This window comes from Pieris brassicae, chromosome 12 (genome assembly GCF_905147105.1).
Source record: "Pieris brassicae chromosome 12, ilPieBrab1.1, whole genome shotgun sequence".
In the NCBI taxonomy this organism is placed as follows: Eukaryota; Metazoa; Arthropoda; class Insecta; order Lepidoptera; family Pieridae; genus Pieris; species Pieris brassicae.
The window spans coordinates 494,382-509,794 of record NC_059676.1 but is presented as its reverse complement, the minus strand read 5'-3'; the positions used below and the strand labels follow the sequence as shown (position 1 = coordinate 509,794).

The 15,413-nt window shown below is 39.6% G+C and overlaps 2 protein-coding genes across 8 annotated transcripts in view; one reads left to right on the top strand and one right to left on the bottom strand.

Annotated features, from left to right (window-relative positions):
• Positions 1-683: 683 nt before the first annotated feature.
• Positions 684-5,723, bottom strand: LOC123717400 (mediator of RNA polymerase II transcription subunit 16). Of its 4 annotated transcripts, XM_045673378.1 has the most exons (20): positions 5,346-5,723; positions 5,026-5,203; positions 4,815-4,947; positions 4,020-4,149; positions 3,805-3,944; positions 3,442-3,588; positions 3,241-3,357; positions 3,082-3,149; positions 2,860-3,000; positions 2,692-2,784; positions 2,504-2,624; positions 2,303-2,420; positions 2,141-2,227; positions 1,879-2,062; positions 1,634-1,788; positions 1,385-1,554; positions 1,207-1,307; positions 1,034-1,134; positions 823-966; positions 684-751 (listed from the first exon to the last, which is right to left on the bottom strand). In XM_045673378.1, exons 1-20 carry the CDS (start codon positions 5,405-5,407, stop codon positions 715-717), a joined length of 2,427 nt encoding a protein of 808 aa, XP_045529334.1. In that variant the 5' UTR covers positions 5,408-5,723; the 3' UTR covers positions 684-714. The 4 variants fall into 4 exon arrangements, with proteins under 4 accessions (XP_045529334.1, XP_045529333.1, XP_045529332.1 ...); XM_045673377.1 differs by having other exon boundaries at positions 1,034-1,307; XM_045673376.1 differs by having other exon boundaries at positions 823-1,134.
• Positions 5,724-8,007: 2,284 nt separating this feature from the next.
• The window catches only part of LOC123717392 (netrin receptor DCC), a 43,494-nt gene continuing 36,088 nt past the window's right edge, over positions 8,008-15,413 (top strand). For all 4 annotated transcript variants that reach the window (XM_045673365.1, XM_045673363.1, XM_045673364.1 and 1 more), the window contains exon 1: positions 8,008-8,302. In XM_045673365.1, coding sequence (XP_045529321.1) covers positions 8,218-8,302 — 85 coding nt within the window. In that variant the 5' untranslated portion in view covers positions 8,008-8,217. The remainder of the gene's footprint in view (positions 8,303-15,413) is intronic.

The window sequence follows — 15,413 nt, the reverse complement described above, 5'->3', positions numbered from 1 at the left end:
GTATTACCATTTGCATATAAATGTTTAACTCGGGGATTTATCGAATCTATTTTATTGTAAAAAAAGGTTGGTTCGTAGAAAGTTATTATACAGAATATTTTAAAAAGTCACTAACTTCGAAGGTAACTGAATACGTTAAACCTTAGGGGCATTTTAGGTCGATCTTTGTTTCGTTTCGGGTGACTTCTAATAGTTGATTTAAGACTCGAGGTAAGGAAATCCAAACATGCGTTGGGGGTCCTAACCGAGCTTCTCGGAAAGTTTAAAGGAGTCGGGAGTTCCTAATATAAATTGGTTTCCGCATAGCTATATTTATTACCACTCCTTCACAAGCAACTATTAGTTAACTGTTAAGGCGTTTATTCAATCGAAGATGCCATCGTCGAACAAACAGCGAAAATACTCCGTTTGCTCGGTTATATCGCTACTGGGGAATAGTTTTGACGTGTCAAGGTTCTCTAGCCTCTGCCCAAAGTATCATAAGACACAGGACAGAGATAATTTATTAAAGTTTTTTCCAATGTGATTTGCAATTTAGTTTAAATGCCTTTCTTCTTTTAAATTATTGTTTTTTGACACTTGTCGTGACCACATTTTATAGGAATGGAAACAATCAATTTAATATGCGCCGGTCGTGTTTGCCCCGATCGAGTAAATAAAAAAGGAGTAGAGAGAAACATGGATTGTACGTTCAGTTAATTTATTCGTTTAATTCTAGAAGTTGGACACGAGACTCCACTTTCCTCCGCATCTAAAACAATAAAGAAGTCATGAATTGCCTAAAATACGAAACGAATTCTATCGAGAAGCAGTAATACCGACCTGCAGGCGCCGATGAAGCGTCCGTCGTAGGCCCGCTGAAGCGGATGTCTGGCGCAGAGAGAGGCGGCCAGGACTCGCGCGCCGCAACGCCCGCACTCGCGCCATCTGCCGCCGCCTTTGTCGCCACCGCCCAAATACATGTACCTGCGAGTATGCATTCGCCTGTAGATGCGGGAGGCCGAGGTCTAGAGACGACTGCCGAACACGGTACCTTATGGCGTCCATTTCGAACGACGGAGTCAACTCCGAAACGGCGTGAGTAGGCGGCTCCGGGACGTACCGGAGGGATTCGGGCTCCACGCCGTACTCCAACTGTTCATGGGATTCTCGTTTACGATAGAAATGGTTTTGTAATAACGGAATATAACCGACGCTCGCACTCACGTAATAAGGCGTGGGCCTGGAGTGGGGAGCGACGACTCCGCAACGGGGCGAGACGTCCCACACCCGGGACGAGTTATGCACGCACAGGGTCAGACATTCCTCTGAAACAGATGCACACGTTCACGTGCTTCGCTCCGGGGCGAGTATTCGTAGACGGACCGGGGCGAAAGAGAGTCACCCAGCAGGTCCGGCTTGACGTTGTGGGGCGAAGCGGCGAGGCGGGCCAAGGCCGACTGCAGACCGGCTCCGGCCTCTACCCCGCCCCAGGTGCTTCGGGCGCTGCAGCGGGACACCACCAGCAGCTTGCGGAGTACACCCAGGGCCGACGGATCGGCCCACACCTCGTAACTGCGGATGTAATTGAATCATTCATAAATTGAATCGAAGCATCGGGGCGTGATATTGGTGTCGGAGGATTTGATCTCACCCGTGATGGGAAGTGGAGGTCTGCAGCGCCGCCAGCGCCGTGAGCGCCGTGTGCAGAGCCCGCCGAAGCGGACGACGCAGAGCCTGCAGCGGCTGAAGCGCCGACAGAGCCGTCTCTCCGAGCGCCTCGGCTTTAGCTTCGAGCGCCAACAGGTTCTGGAAAGGGGAACATGAGCCAATTGATGAATCCTTTTCCGATTCGGTCAGACGACCACCGTTTAGAAATACTAAATCTCTCGAGAGCACCTTGTCGTGGTCGGGCTGTTCGTCGAAGAGGCCGGCCAGGGCTGCCAGCGCGTGCAAAGGCGAGTCCTTGTCGTCCGGGCGAGGGGCGGGCGGGCGCAGAGCGCACGCCAGCGCGGCGCTCGAGGCCCCGCTCATCAGCACCGATGTCAAGTTGGACGCGCTCGCCTGTCCGCTCGGGATCATGCTGCCGGGCAACACGCTCGTTACCGCCGCGATCATCGCTCGTCTACTCTCACCGCTCTATTGGCGTCTCCGTGCGTACCTGCACAGCAGCATTCTCAGGCGGATCCAGGCGTAGTAGTAGTGTTGCTGGAACGCGGTCGGCTGTCGCTGGAAGTTCTCCGTCAGTCTGCAATGTCATTTAAAATCGTGTTAAAATACAAAACGACACTAAAACTTTATCACCGGACGATGAGATCTGCACCTCTCGTAGAGCGCCTCGAGGACGTTGGGCTTGAGTCCTATCAGCACGTCCACGCAGTCGTGTCCGCTCACCGTGGCGTACTCCAGCAGCGTGCACGTCTGAGAGACCACTTGGCTGGCTGCAAATGACGTCACAGTATGACAATTCGTCTGAACCGAGCGGAGTTCGTTTTGGTAAATAGAAATAAATGGATCCCAATACCGTGCTCGTGCGCCGGCGTGTGTTTGTAGAGATGGAGCTGCGAGTGCGTGTCCACGACCACGACCGCACACCCCGACCACGACACGCTCACGCTGCATGCGCGGGCGCATCTCGCGCCACTCTGGACATGATCATCGATGTTTTTATTCGGTATGTAATATTTTGGTATCATATATACACACACTAACCGGTAAAAGGCCAGGCCCGTATTTTGTCTTCTTGGGCGGAGTAGAAGACGGCGGAGACACCTCACTACTCGTCACCACCGCCCGTGAACAGAGCTGCACAGATAGACAGTTCAGTTTCACATACAGAAGCTACGAGAGCTAGGGTAGCTCTAGTTACGTAATGCTTACGTAGTGGTGCGAGTCTCCGATGAGATGCAGGGACCTGGGCGTGGCGAGGGCGGCCAGCGAGGCAGCCTGAGGCCCGCCGGACGCCACGCCCGCCGCCGCCTCGCCGCCCTCCACCGGCCACGCTCCCGTCGCCTGCCAGCTCTGCCGAAGACGTCATGTTATACTGTTGACATGCCATTAAAGTTACAGTTAACAGTTTGAAGGTATGAAAATTACACTCACCAGGGTGGCGAAGCACTCCGAAGCCGACTTCAGTCCTCCCCCAGGAGTAGTGTTCCCTTGGACGGAACCTGATGGAGAGCGAATTAATGAGAGAAACTCGAAATAAATAATTAAAAATTTCAATATGAAATAATCTGGATTAAATATTTTAACCATCACCTTTGGCCAATAGTTTGTGCACGGGATACGCTCGTTCTGTCAGCTTCCACAGGGTCACCGTGGTGCTGCCCACGAACAAACTGTCTACTTCCTCTGACAACTTCCAACTCAGGCACACTAAACGAACATATAAGTATATCTACTAATGAAATCGTAGTTCATTAAAATCACTGATATCACAAAACCCAAAAAGACACTGACCGGGCAGCTGCGGCGTGTCGTCCGGGAGATATAGCGTGGGCAGCGGTGTGAGCTGCAAAGCCAAAGGAAGGGTGAGCGAAACGGCGCCTGCCCGCACAGATGCCCGACCGCCGCACACGCACAAGGCGGCGACTACGATCTTGCCGTCTGCCGACATTACCACAAGTTGCCTATTTGTTACTTTAAAGAGGAAGCTGTTTCCTTGTGCCAAGTGCCGTTTAATAAGATTAATTATAAGATGGCTAGTATGTTAAAGCAATTATAGCCTTATATAATGTACAGTGTTAAATAATCTTTCCCAACAAGTGATTTTTTTTTCTCCTTCGCCAATATTATGTATAATTTTAGCGCTACAATACTGACTTTTGTGGGCGAAGGCCGCGGCGGTGACGCGATCCCGAGCGGGACGAAGTGGCACTACGGCAGACTGCGCCGACCAACCTGAAACCGCTCCCACCAGCCCCGACCCCGTCACTATGCACACACCTTCTCTGCCCGCTCCACTGGCACGTCAATACAAACAGTTATCAAATTGAATAAAAAAATGAGACATTTTCATTTGGCTAATTTAAATTTACCCAAATCCTTTGAGTGTGGGAGTGCTCCTCGACAACTGAAATCTCTCAGTCATAGGCACCTCAACTTTTTTGTCTGATACCAGAACTCTACGTCCATTGTGGAAGAAAATCGCCTTAATCACCCTCTCGCCTGAACAAATTAAAGACAAAAGATTTATTTCTAAGTACAATTTTAGCATCATATAACATCACATCACATTACATACTCCTGTTTAAAACTGTAAATAATGTTACGAAGATGGGTAGACTGCCATATTTCTATAATAAACACCAAAGAGAAAAACTGCGAATATAGTGAAGACCAGTGATAAAGGCGTTGAAGAATGTGTTTAGTGCGCTTAATTGAAGTAACTAGTGACTGTATTTTGGGAGTGGTAATTAGTGTAATTCTGCGTGTAATTTGTGGCTTATTAGCGTAATTAAATTCCTTATTGATTTATTTACATATAAACCATTGAAGAGATTTACGGCATATTCAGTTCGATCCCCTAGCTTGTAACAATATTAGTCATGGTTAGCACTACTCTTTTACTGACATCAACGGCATCAATCGGAAAACTTGTAACTAAATGTGAATTCATCAATATTTGTATTTGTTTATGGTAAGGTGTAAACCAAAGTAATGGTAAAAAAAATATTTCATTTGTGACTCATGTATATGGTATCATAATTAATTCAATGTAATTTAATCATCAGTAATTTAATACTTGACCTTAGTTTACAAAACATTATTATTGTATTTTTGTCAAACCAGTCTGTCAATCATTATTATTATTATATTAATATTAGGATTACCTGGAAAATTGCCTGTATACAAACAAGTCCATTCATTTAATAAATAATCCTTTTGCCCATATACATATACATCTCCTACAGTAGTAGCAACTAGCAGCTGCTTGCCTTCTCCATCCCACTCAAGAGCAGATACCTAAAAAGAAGGCAAACTTTTTAGTTACATTGATCAATTATTCCATAATAATGTGGGTCTTTTGGCACATATACTTACAGGATGTGTAGTACTTGTAACTTTATAGCTATTCCATGGTGTGATAATATCACATACATACACATGCCCACCCCAGGTGTCTCCATCTACATCTGAGAGCTCAGTAAATGATGTGAATGCTATAATGTTACACACCGATATTGTGCATATTGGACGCACTACTTCTGGGTCTGTAGTGCTGAAATTATAGTCATTCATTCATTCATTTTTAGAACTTATTTACTTACTGTCAAAATGTAGGTATGTCAAAAAGTTTAGATATACTATAATTTATTATAATTTAAACATACAAAAAATAGGAACATTTGTATACTACTTACCCATCTAAATTAGGTGGCTCACATTTCAAAGGTTTACGTCTCATAGAATAGATTAAATCCATTTTGAAAATTCGAAAAAACTACTAGTAACTTGTGTTTTCCCAAACCGTGTTCATGATTTAGTTCAGCTAACTTATTGTTTTTTCAACACAGAGTTATAAAGTCATATTTCTAAGTTTTTACTTTTTAATCACATACACTGATATTATTCCTTACAATTATAGAAGAGCTAGAATATTACAATTTTCAGTCATAAATTTTACAAACTACAACTGTTAATTGACAAAATGAACTAGAAGTTAGGGTTTAGTATTTTTAAAAGCAGTTGTCGCCTGAACCCTGAGTTATCAACTATCAAGTTAGTGACCTAACCACAGATTCTGATTCTGTACTCTGTAGTTATGTTCCTGTACACATAATATAATCATAATAAGTACAAATGTACGTTAGCAAGTTATCATTATAGGGATGTACGATCTAATCGAATCCAAACTATTGGAATAATAGTGAATCAAAGAACGGATCGCGATTTGGTATTTGGACACAACGTAAATTACTAAGATCCGCCTTTAGCAAGCATTTCTATAGCAAAATCGGAAACGTCACTGTTCTTTCAATTTCTACTTTGATTTAAAGAAATGTTTCTTTTATATGTGCCTTAGACAGGCGTCATGACAAAATTATTGCGTTGCTCTTCCCTCAATCTGTGTTATTAGTTGGAGTTTCCTGTCTGCTTTTCTTGACTTGCTTAAGAGAACCATCGTAGTTAAACTTTCTTATTATTTTAAATCTTTAATAATAATTATCGTTAATCAATAAAAAGGTCTACGGTCTTTCTGGATGTATGCTCAGGCATTTGACAAAGTATGGCACCAAGGACTTGTTTATAAACTAAAGAAACTACTGATTCGTCAAACTTCAAATATCCTTGTCAATTACTTAACACAGAGAATGTTTAGGTTACGACAAGAAGATTATTATTTAGAACTCTAAGAATTAAATCTGGGATGCAGCAAGGGAGTGTATTAGGTTCGGCCCTGTACCGATATTCCTGAACTAGAAGATAACGTAATCGTGACCTTTGCCGATGATACTGCTATTGTATCTACGGTGGCTACTGAAAAGAAAGCCATAAATACTGTTGGCTTGGGGACCAAAAAATGACGGATATGATCAGGCTAAATCAGTTCACATAAACTTTACCAACGAAAATCAAATTAGCTGCCCGTATACATTGATAACGTCAATGTACCGTTCCAAAATTCAGCTAAAGCATACCTATGTATGATGCTGGATACCAATTTCCAATAGAATGTTAAAAAGAAGCGCGAAAAGTTAGATCTCCCTTACACTAAATTGTACGGGTTATTCGGAAGGCGTTCCACGTTATTTGTACAAAATAAATTATTGATCAACAATCAAGTCCTGACACTGGTATGGATGTATGGTTGCCAGCTGTGGGGCTGTACCAGTTGTAGCCACATCCAAGTAATCTAACGATTCCAAAAAAAAGTGCTAAGGGGAATAGCCAATGCTCCCTGATACATTCGCCATTACGACTTCCATCGGGACTTTAATGTAGAGAACGACGCCACTATAACAAAAACAACTGTGGAGCCCAAGAACATAGGTCCACAACACGTGAATGTCGAGGCTATTCAACTCCTTGACACCACGTGCCTAGTGAGAAAGAGACTGAAAAGGACAAAACCATTTGAACTAGTGATAGTGGACGTTAGTATTAAGTGCTAAACAGTGAATGAAAAAATAGAACACAAGAACAGAGTGTATTCTCTTTAATAGAGACTGTAAGTAGTCTTGTTGGACACTACGTTCGTTATGTTAAATATTTTTTTTGCAAATTATCTTAGACTTTAATTACTTATTAGCCTTAAGTTGAACTGAAGTATTTCCGAACCAATTCGACTTAGGGTCCTTCAAGAAAAGGACTCCTACCGATTCTTAAAAGGCCAGCAACGCACTCGTGAGCCCTCTGGCATTGAGAGTGCGAATGGGCGGCGGAATGACTTAAAATTACGTGAGCCTCCTGCCCGTTGGCCACTGTTCTATAAAAAAAACATTAGGCTGAAAAAAACATAACTATGTCTTAGTAAAGCAACATGTAAAAAAATTATAAAAAGTGAATTTTAATAAAGTTTAGGTTAATATTGTGTTTCCACTTGTATTTTCAAATGTTAAGTTCAACTTTTTTTATTTTATTTAAAATATATGTCAAATATTCATATTTAAATGCTGTAATTTCATTCCATTTTTTGTAATTCCAATTGACCTAGTGAATGTCATCAAAACGATTCCACCAAATCGGATCAAACTTAAAATAATCCCAACCCTACTAGTAATGCAGAAACATAGCTGCAGTACATAATAGATATTACTTCCACAGCCTATGAAACCATCTCCGTTTGTTCCTGGACGTTATATTCTTTTATTGTAACCACAAGTTGAAGATATAACAATATATTATTCTCCTAAATTAAAAACCTAAAAGACACATACATTTATAAGTTAACTGTGAGACGGTAAGACGTAAACAATAGAGCTCCATAGACTACGTATGTGTATTAATCTATCCAGGATTGTAACCATTTTTGTTATACTCTACAGCAGCAACTTCACATTAGTGTGTGCCGTATAATAAGATTGTGCGTACATTGACCTTTATTATTGAGTTCGCGTTGGATTTTTGAACGAAGCAGTGTTGACTGTACATCGGACAAAAATGGCGGCTCGTTGTATTTGCTAGCATTGTGTTAATTCGCATAATTTTCTCGAAATAATCGTGTTTTTATGTGAACATGTGAAAAGTATGAATTAAACATTGTAGTGTAGTGCTCAGCGCGTGTTTGTTAAGATGTGTCGGACAGAATTGTGCCGTTTTGGGATAGGGAACTGGATTTTTTTATTGGCCTGCCTGCATTTGTTTACCCATACCCAAGGTGAGTTCCTTTCTTATAAATAATGTTATTATAGATAATATTGATCGATTCACGTTAACATTAATAAATTATCTAGTTTTTGAGGGAACATTTATGTTGATAATTTATTGTTGAAGTACCTAAGTACAGTATACTATTTTTATTCGAAAACCTAAATGTTGTAAAATAATATTGTATAAAAATCGTTTAAAATATATTTGTATGTATATGTTTAAATATATTGTTGAATGAAAAAATTGTTTCAGAGCTTTAAGTTAATATATTTAAATAAATATGTAATATCTATGAATATTAACAGATCGACCAACCAAATGTTTCGTCGTTTATAAGGTACACGTAAAATAGTGTATCGTTATACAGTCGTAGAAAACGTTAAAATTAAAAATTTACTTAGTTTACGTACTTGTACGTAGTACGGATGTATAAGGGGTTTCCCATGCTGGTGTGCCAGTTGCCACCCTCTGCCCATTAGACGTCTGCGGTTTAGCCCGCGCCCAAACCGCGAATTTAACCGGGAAGCGTATCGTATAGTTACATATATTATATATATACATACATATTATAAGCTCATAGCGCGTATGTTTATAGTTAAAGCTCCTAGCTTCGAATAAAAAACACTGCACTCTTATTCGATTGAGTAAGTTTTCACTGCAGTTAAGTTAACAATTATATTAATTGCCTACGTTCGTATTTCCTCCTAACTTGATCATCCATTCGAAATTCAAAATAAGCCGTCGAATTAACATTTTAACGTTTTAACATTTTAACGAATGATTCTCACATTTTATTTGCGCTCGTAGTGTCGTGTTTAATATATGAGATGGCTACAAGATCGTCATCCCGCATGAAGTCGTTAATTAGTCGAGCATTTCCGCCGTTTGCAACACGAGATAAGAATTTAAATAAAAACTTAGCGAGGGTCGAGAATGCAGGAGCACAACAAAGGTGCATTAAACGTGTGGGATTTGGGACTTAGTACATCGTATCGCTGTTTTGAGGCGTTTTATTGGTCTTTGTTGGTATGTACGTGATATTTAAGTTAAATTTGTGCAATGTATCTTATATATATACAAAACCTGATTATGAGAAGAACTGGTAGACAGAGTGAGTTACTGACGCGGTTTCTGGGTGATGTCTAAGAGTATAAAAAATACAAGATGAAACCCTACAAGATATGAGACGTGTAGATGTAGGGAGACTCCGCAGAAGGTGGGCGCGAGAGCTTTAGAAAGCCTGTCAGATAAGATGCTGCTCGCAGCCTGAGAGGTTTCTACGTTCACTTTGCTAGCTTTAAGCAACTGAGTACAACGGCCTTCTGTTATTTAAAGAAAAGGATAAAAAATATATAAGACTAACAGTTTTTGCAGTTGGTAAAATTAGGAAACGTGTTGAAGCTTCCGAAACAAACTCAAACAACGAAAAATCTATATCTAAAGATAGTAATATGTTAATTATGATGATGTTTTAAAGGCCGGCAACGCACTTTTATCAATTTACATCAGGTGAGCCTGCTGCCCGTTTGCCCAGTGTTATATAAAAATAAATATACTGATGATAACTAATTTGGAGCGAATTTTAAAGTCATTGTTGCAATTGTTTTGTCTTTCGTGTCTGTAATCTAAATGGCTTGTTACATTTTCAGGCCAATTATTGCGTTTTTATTTTTGTTGTATTACTCATACTTTTATATTAATATATACTGAAAAACAATTCAAGAACTCTTCAATAATTATAACTCGTATATATTTTTTTTATAAATAAATGAATGTGCCATAAATAAAAACATTGGCACTCAAACCTTTGTGGTCTGGGCCTCATTGCTGTATGTTTTATAATCATGTGTCAATCACTAGGTGATCCTAGGCTCTAGGCCTCCTGTGCCTGTTCACACGCCGTCGATCTGGGTTTGGCAATCCGGTTTCCTCACGATGTTTTCCATTACCGTTTGAGCGAATGTTAAATGCGCATAGAAAGAAAGTCTATCGATGTTGAATCGAACCTATGACCTCAGAGATCGCACGCTAAAGACACTAGGCCAACACTGATCTAAATAAATATCCATATACTTTTTAGCTTTGTTCATTTGCTTGTTTGTTAGATCAATCATGATCTAAATCGATGTACCAGAAATTGTGTTCACTGCTCTGTGCATACGTTATACTAATAGAATTAACCATAACAAAACAATTAAGCGTAGCAACTTCAGTTAAACAATTCAAGAAAGTATTTGTCTAGTTTTTGCTTTTTGAAAATTTAAAAAATGGTATATGATTATGTAAAATTATCGTTATATAATTATCGATAATATAACCGTCATGTGTTTGATATGCAAATGGATCGTTGTCGGAATCCAAAACTCGTTTAAGGTTCTGTAAATTGTTGGAAAATGTATATTGCGAATAAGCGGTCACGGCGCGGCGTATGAAACATAAACATATAAGATTTGGTGAAATGTGCCGCTTTGGATCGTATAAGCATTTTTAAGAGTCAGAACATGACGACCCCGTCGCTCCTGATTCAATATCAGTACCACTGGCCCACATGGAGTAGGTACCGTTCTTATCACTGGGCTCCCCAGTACTAACTTCTTCCACTTAAATGTATTCAACGAAGAGCGACTCGAATGCGTAGAGGTGTGGTGTCTCTCTGCATCTTCTACCGCATTTACCATAGAGAGTGTTCAGAGTAGTTGTTCAGGTTATCTGCAGCTAAGTTTCATCATTGGACGTCGAGGCTGAATACGGAATACCATCTGTATCACCTGCATCTCCGTCGTTCCACAAGTGAGCCCCTATTTAAGGCGTACCACCACTAGATGCTCACTGCAATATTTCCGAACCAATTCGACTTAGAGTCCTTCAAGAAGAGAGCGTACCAATTCTTAAAAAGCCGGCAACGCACTTGTGAGTTTTCTTGCAGTGAGTCGATAGGCAGTGGTGTAACTTAACATCAGGGAGCCTGTTTTGCCATCTGCTTTATAAAAAAACCAACAAGGCGAAACAGAAGCGACAATGCCTGACACGAGCGACACGGCTCTTCTAAAGGAATAATCGCGGTGAACGATGTCTGTTTGAAAGTAGGCTGTGTCGATGTGGGGCACAGGATAATGAGCTGTTGTAATTATAGTTGCTTTTTGGTGCGGCGGAATATTGAACCTGGCTTGTTGTTATGCTTTAAAAACTTGTCATATTTTTAAAAATGGAGTATTGCGACTTGTCGGTTTCATAATTTTAACATAAAACATTGTGTCATTGCGAGTTTCAAAAGTAAATAAGGAGAACTATTTTGCAACAAATAAACAAATATTTGTTGTTAATATAGATGTCGTATCACGTCGCCCTTGTGGTGTCTCAGTTATTTTTAATAATCATAAACCGCAAAGAATCCGTGGAATTGAAAACAGACGCGTCCCGATTCCGTGAGTAGGCCTTAGTTTCCTGATGTTTACTTCTGTTGACTCCCGTGGGGGGATTATGTGCTTTTCTATACTTGGAATAAATAAAAAGTGAACGCAGTCGTTACGAATGTCTGCGTACACTCGACTATGACATCTTTACTAACCTTTATGTGTATACAATATAATATAATATTGTTGCTCGGCCGATCGTCACATTTGATACTTACTTTTTTGTCTGTCCCTTTTTACCGGTTGTACCGGTGTCCCCGAAATGAATTGTGGGACGCAAAATTGTCCCGTTTTAGATGCCGTGCGATTGAGCAGCAGAATGTAAAATAACGTGCCGAGAGTCTCATTCTTATTTGAAATCGTCAGCTATAATAAAACTAATTTGTTCTACTGTTCAACTAACTTAACATTTTGTGATTCGTAACTTATAGCCGTGAAGTGTTTATTTTTCATGGTCTACTTATTATTTGACCGGAACTGTCCCGTTTGGAGTCCAATAATAAATGGTCACTTCCAGCTAAGACGCATTTTGAGTTTGATTATATTTTTGCTTTTTTGTTAGTTACGCCGTCAATTTCTTAGTAAGTGTTTGTGCGTATTTTGAACTATGTATTACAAGTTACTATATTATTAGTCTAACCTTTAACTAATGTCCTTACGACTGTGTGTCTTTCTTCATTTAAATAATATAATGTATATGTATATATGGTACACTTTATAAATGATGCTAAAACAATAAGTTTTCATTTATATTTAATATTATCTAATTATGGTTAATTAACATTCTTTGATCAGTTTCCCGACAAAATCAATTTTCTAGATTTAAAAGGCTAGATATAGTAATGAATACAATCAATGTTTCCGTCGCAATTAAAGAAAGCTGATTAATAATATCTTAATTGCCCCCTTAACTGGTCTCGCAGGACGTTGATAAACAATTATCTCTGGGATCCTGTTATGCATTTAGTTGTTTTATTTTCTTACGGAGTCATTGAGAATCCGCTAAACGAACTAGTGAAAATAAGTGTGTTTGCATGTTAGCCATGTTATGATCTGGTCTGCAAACTTCCTTCGGAGCTTGGAGAACATTTAAAAAGATAGCCATAATACAAAGCAATCATAGAACGTACCAATTCGATTTAGGATCGGTCAAAAGTGTACCAATTCTTAAAAGGTCTGCAACGCACTCGCGAGCCCTCTGGCATTGAGAGTGTCAGTGGGCGGCGGTATCACTTAAGATCGGAGCTTACCGCTCCATTTTCTCTAATTATATAAAACAAATAGATGACTTTGATGATGACTTGATGCCTTTTAGTTTATTAATGCTAGAATGGACGGAACTAGCGTTTTTTTGTAGTCTTTTTTTTTCACAAGTTTCGGCAAACGACTTCTCTGTTTGGTTGCAATTAGCGATTTGTACGCAATATATGAAACAAAGTACACGCGCCCTTTTGTATGAATAAACATCAAAGAATAGTTTAGCCTTTTAGCTTTGCACTGCATATCTTTGTAGAAAATCTTTACGGAAGTGATGTGCTTAATTTTGTTTTGCTATATCGATATTTTAATATAATCCCTATTATTTATCACACGAAAGCTGTTTGCTTGAATAACAGTGTCGAGAGGAGCTTGAATGAATAATGTTTTGATAAATAACGTGTAGTCCACACAACGATAAATCCAAAAAGCTGTATGAGGGGGAGACCTAACAGCGTGCTAGTGGTAATGGTGAGAAGGATTTACCCAACATGACTGTATGGGCTCTTTTTAATTACACGAGTGAATATACTTTAAAGCTATATATATTTAGGACAATATTATGGTTATGATTAGACGTCTTGAATAATTACATTATTGTTTATTTATGTTTTGTAACTGTTTACTCAAAATCGATTCATGATCCTGATAGACTTTAGGTAAGCCAAAAACACAGTTTTAACGTTGTAGAAATTTGCGGATAACTCTTGCCGTTTTTAATACTACTGGTTATTGAAGGGTCACATTGATACTAAAAAGTTTTGCGGGGGTCTGTAAGCAACCCAAGAGATCTCCAAGAACTTGGTTTCTTTTTGCGACGGCGATGGCCAAGGTTGTTTGCGATATCAAGGGCCAGAGCCAGTCTGTTGCAAAGTCCCCGTTAATAGAGACGTTGCGCCTACTGAATGCTATCTCCAACTATCCATATTGTGTATATTATTTATTTAATATTATATATTTTATTTTTTCGATTTTATCGTATTGGATTAGTACTGTATTTCTGAAAATAAATAAGTAAATGGTTTTCGGGAGGTCTTACAATTACATAGCTTCGTGTAATTATTATTATGATAAATTATAAAATTCGGTACTAACCTGACACAGCAGTTTCTTTCTAATTATTATAAACATAAAAGTGTCTTGTTGCAAATTTAGTTCTTCAAGTTCAATATATTTATCGTATTTATCCGTATATCGAGTGTTGAGGTGCTTCCCTAGCACACGTTTATCAGCAGCCCCTCCGACACATTCAATTAGCAAAATCTCGACTTATTCCGCTCGCTCATTATGCATTCACAAATTTTTGTACGTGGGGTTAAGTTAAACTAAGCCGATTCTTTTTAAATTATCTTGATATGGTAAAATGTATCTGGGCTATTAAGTAGGTAGTAGCTGATACATAGATGGCGCTAATAGTATTTAATTAATATGATTTTTAACTCTAACCACGTTACGTCTAGTGTGTGTATAAATTTGAGTTCGACGAAAACCAACAACGAATTCATGGTTCTGAGCAGTGTTTGAAGCTGTTCAATGGTAATAAATGCGAATTTATTTTAGGTTCTCAGCGACTGTTCTTAGATCTCAAGGGAATGCTTGCTGGACAAACATTTTGCGCTGATGAAGAGGTAATAGCCGAAACTGAAGCCTATTTTGTGGCTCTTTAGCCATTGCCAATTTGTCTTTACAAATTGTAGTATAAAAGTGTTCGTTGTATCGCTCTCGAAACTATGACTAAAGACTATAATTTAAGTAATTAAATCAATTTAAAAAAATTCTGTATTAGCCTTTGAACTTTTCAGCCCGCCTATAGTTATGGCCCAAAATGGATATCCTACAATTATAATATTTTGATAAGTGGGATTCGTTTTGGTGCGCATAGGATGGGCACCAAAATTACCGGCAATATTGCAATGGTTTAAAGGCTTCGTCAGTTCGCAAATTCTTTCATAGGACCAGAATTAGCCGGAATCGCACAGGAATCGGGCGAATTATTCACAAGTTGTCAACCCAGTCACGTAGGTTCAATGGTCACGTGCCGGCAGGGGCTTCAGACTTTGACACGTTTGATAGGCGCATTATAAGACTTCTCCGTAAGTTTTTGAGTATGATTAGTAGTAACATTAACACACAGAGATAAATATTGTTATAAATCTATGGTGGAATCGGGTTGGGTAGGCCATGTCGTACATGCCTGGATCAAATCTAGGAGGTACTAGGGAAGGTACAAGTTAAATGTACCCGTAGCCGACGAGCATGGTGAATGTCATAAAGGTGGAAGACGCGAGAGAGGATGTATCAGGATCGGAGCAAGGTCAATCCGTGGTCATTGCCTTTTTCCGTGAAGGGTCACGGAAAAAGGCGTGGCGATAAACAAATAAATCTTAAGTGAATAATTCCCCATCCTACAATAAATAAACCGGTCTGCGTTATCATGACGTGTGGGTT